This window comes from Capra hircus, chromosome 15 (assembly GCF_001704415.2).
Source record: "Capra hircus breed San Clemente chromosome 15, ASM170441v1, whole genome shotgun sequence".
Taxonomy (NCBI): domain Eukaryota; kingdom Metazoa; phylum Chordata; class Mammalia; order Artiodactyla; family Bovidae; genus Capra; species Capra hircus.
This window is the reverse complement of record NC_030822.1, coordinates 81,572,635-81,576,845: the sequence shown is the minus strand read 5'-3', so window position 1 is coordinate 81,576,845 and position 4,211 is coordinate 81,572,635. Positions and strand designations below refer to the sequence as shown.

Sequence of the window (4,211 nt, the reverse complement as noted above, 5' to 3'; positions counted from 1 at the left end):
ATTCAACTACTTTGAGGGGAAGAAAATTTATTGAGGGGGAGAAAAATAACAAATAAGGATCATGACCTATTTGGTTTATCAGTTTGTGCTTTGGTGGCTCACAGATTTCAAGATGACGCACTGAAGATATGGGTGGGACTGAGGATGGATACAGTGGGGTGAGTTTTCCAAATTATACTTAAATTTGTCACATTCAGTTTATATTTTACTTGCAAATGGTGTTCTTTTCAACATCATATTGACAATAAAAACCTAGAGGAAAGATTTTGTTCTAAAAATACTAACTCTTCATTGAAGGAAATGACGTTTCAAAGTTGAATAATGATTGATTTTGCAAAGACAGAAAACAATTTGAATATAGGCATTTACTGACTATCCACTGTTCCTCTTGACTAAAATTATATGTTCCCCTCTCTTCTGAATAATTTTTCTATTAGTGATGTGGAGATTCCGGGTGCCCAGATAAAACAAATCCTACTGCGGTCACAACCATGGTTAGGCCGGAAAAGAGCTATGTGCTGACACCTCTTTAAAGGCCTCAGTTCTAAAATGCTTAAGCAAAGTATCTGAAGTTTAAACATATAAACTATTGAGTGAATACCCCTAATAATTTAGATGTAAACTCTGGGACTTTGCATTTTTTGAAGGGTGTTTTTAGAAATGGGAAAAAAGAAAACTGGAAATGGAAATATTTGTGATATTATCAACCACTGAAGAATGTTTACTTCTATTCATTGAAGTTCACTTCTCTCCATTACTGTATGTCAAGTAGTAAATATCATAAAGTTGTTTCAAAGTAAGAACATTATATTTAAAGATTATAAGTGCTTTATCTTCCTCTTTTTAAGCCATCATATATGGAATGGAATGCACAATGGAGTGGATCATATTATAGACTAATAAAAATTAACATTTATATAAGCAAATATAACAAACAGTGATATATATATATACATATATATATATGTAATTGTATATGGAGATATTTTTAGGGGATGAGACTGGGCTGTTATTTTTACATTTATATTATGAACTTCCAAAGGCAGTAATATATATCCAAAATGCCAACTGATGCACTGTCCAAACATGCTCCCTCCCCCCTGATTATATGAACATGAAAAGTAATTAAGTTAATATAATGGAGCTGTATTTATTAATATTTATTAGGCAAAATTAATGAGAATCATGTAAAATACACAAATGGTTATATTTGAAGAGTGCTATAATAAAGTTTACTTTTCACAGTCTTACAAGGGACTCATAATGACCTTATGAAGTTTTCATTACAAATTAAGTGTTGAGGTGCCTTGTTAAGAAGCCACAACTAAAATGTCCATGATGAAGGATATTTATCTCACTTAAAATATTCCAAAAGATCACACATCACACCATGAATTAATTCTTTTCTATATTTTGCAGATAAAGCATTTAACACTCACCCCTTCTCTGCATTGATAAGATCATGCAGCTGAATAATAATGTGACTGAGTTTATTCTGCTTGGATTGACACAAGATCCTGTTAGGAAGAAAATAGTGTTTACCACTTTCTTGATTTTCTATTTGGGGACCTTGTTGGGGAACTTTCTGATTATTACCACGATCAAGACCAGCAAGGCACTTGGGAGTCCAATGTATTTCTTCCTTTTCCATTTATCTTTGTCTGATACCTGCTTCTCTACATGCATAGCCCCTAGGATGATTGCAGATTCCCTTTTGAAGAATGCCACTATCTCTTTCAGTGAGTGCATAGTCCAAGTTTTTTCCTTCCATTTCTTTGGCTGCCTGGAGATCTTCATCCTTGTCCTCATGGCTGTTGACCGCTATGTGGCCATCTGTAAGCCCCTGCACTACACAACCATCATGAGTTATCAAGTCTGTGGTGTGTTGGTGGCTGTGGCCTGGGTGGGATCCTGTGTGCATTCTTCAGCTCAGATTTTTCTTGCCCTGAGTTTACCTTTCTGTGGTCCCAATGTGATTGATCATTATCTATGTGACTTGCAGCCTTTGTTACAACTTGCCTGTACAGACACCTATGTGACCAACCTACTCTTGGTGTCCAACAGCGGGGCCATCTGTACAGTGAGTTTTGTTATGCTGATGTTCTCCTATGCTATCATCTTGCATTCTCTGAGAAACCACAGTGCTGAGGGGAGGAAAAAAGCCCTCTCCACCTGCATCTCCCACATCACTGTCGTCATCTTGTTCTTTGGTCCTTGCATATTTATATACACTCGCCCTGCAACCACCTTTTCCATGGATAAGATGATAGCTCTGTTTTACACACTTGGAACACCTTTGATCAACCCTCTGATTTATACACTGAGGAATGCAGAAGTGAAAATTGCCATGAGGCTGTTATGGAGCAAGAAGTTGGTTTCAGATGGCAAAAGATGAATGGAAGTTTCAAAGTTTTCTTCATATTTTGGATTGATCTAAAAGAAGCTCATAGACAATAATATCCTCTTATTGTGGAGTTAATATAATCCTAACTCAGAGCGTGAAGATTACTTCCTTTAGTAAAATGGGCAACGTGCCCACACAGGCTAATTAGTATTGAGTCAAATATTTGTAGAACCAACAGCATCAGGTACACACAGTCATGTAAGATCATGGTCTTAGTTATTCACTGCTGTCTCTGCCTCTCTTATCTGTCTAATATCGCTGTGGTTTTGATCTACTGTTTTCCTCCCTTGCATTGACTTCTGAATTTCTCTGTTTAACATTACACTATATGCTTTTATCTACAGCCTGATATATTTTTGCCTCAAAGAGTTTATTTCTTAGATACTGTGATCAAATGTCTGATCATGGACCTTCAACTTGGTTGTTCTTACTGACTTCAGCATAAATCACCAGGTTCAAATAATAATAGCATATACATATTATAAAGACAAAATCTTTAATCTAGGAAACCTCTCTTCTTTTTCTTGGGTTATAGTTCAATTTTTTTTTTGGTATATTTGCCTAATTATTCTAGAAAAGTGACAGAACATTATGAGAAAATTCACCCTTTTGTAGTATTTTTCCTTTAGGTAGGTTCTGACTGTCGGGGCTGACCTCATAATATCCTCTTTCTATTAAAAAAAATTGCTGTTAAAATTATTTCTTCTATTTTGAGGGATCTATTAAGTTTTCTCTTGAATCATACCAATTATAATAGTATGTTTAAATATTACTTTATTATGATTATAGCATAGAAGCTGTAAACTAAGGAAGATGTATTTAAGTGAGCTTTAAAGAAATGTGTACATGCAGTCAATGGTAGGGAATTCATAAATAAGAGTTAATTGACTAAAAACATTATAACCCAGAGGAGGGTATTTAGGCTTTGAAACAGTTATACCACATATATGAATTGTTTTAGTGAGTTTTAAGACAAATAGAAAGTAGGGCAGGATAGAGAATGCTTGGGGCTGGTGCACTGGGATGATCCAGAGGGATGGTATGGGGAGGGAGGTGGGAGGGCAGTTCAGGATGGGGAACACGTGTACACTCATGGCGGATTCATGTCGATGTATGGCAAAACCAATACAATATTGTAAAGTAAAAATTAAAATAAAGAAAGACTGAGATATTTGGATGAAAATCAAATGTATCCAGTGGAGATGGATACCATCTTTCACCATTCATTATCACTGAAGTCTCTAATTACATAGTCATTAAGAAATTTTCTGATTCGTCTGATTTCTTATTTGTATTTTTATCCATATAGAAAATTCAATAAGAGTATTTTTGTTTATTTGGAACTTCTATTTCTATTATAAGTTAATAATTTTATTACAAGTACTAAATTTGTCTTACTTTCATTGTACCCAGAAGTTTATATTATTTATCTTGAGGAAAAGATCAGTGTGGAAATGGAAACTTGTGAATTCTGCAATGAACTCTAGCATCTTTCTATATACATCATTTTTTTTTAGATTCTGAGAATTTCAAGGCTAATCCTTCACAGTTTTTATTAATCACATCTGCTACAGTAAATAAGTCATCTGTGTTATGACATTCTATTCCCTTTGGATTTCTTGATATGTCATTATATGAAACAAAACTAATAAACATATATTTTAAAAATAGAAATTTCTGTTAAACGTGCTGAGCTACCCTTAAAAATATATTCCCTTTCCTTATAAATTCCCATTAAAATAAGAACAAAAATCATAAAATTATGTGTCAAAGCACATGGCAGAAAGAACCAGACAGGAAATACCAG

General features: G+C 34.3%; 1 protein-coding gene across 1 annotated transcript; it reads left to right on the top strand.

The window, feature by feature from the left end:
• LOC102183344 (olfactory receptor 4C16-like) lies at window positions 1,463–2,395 on the top strand. The gene has a single exon (XM_005689332.2). It carries the CDS (start codon window positions 1,463–1,465, stop codon window positions 2,393–2,395), a length of 933 nt encoding a protein of 310 aa, XP_005689389.1.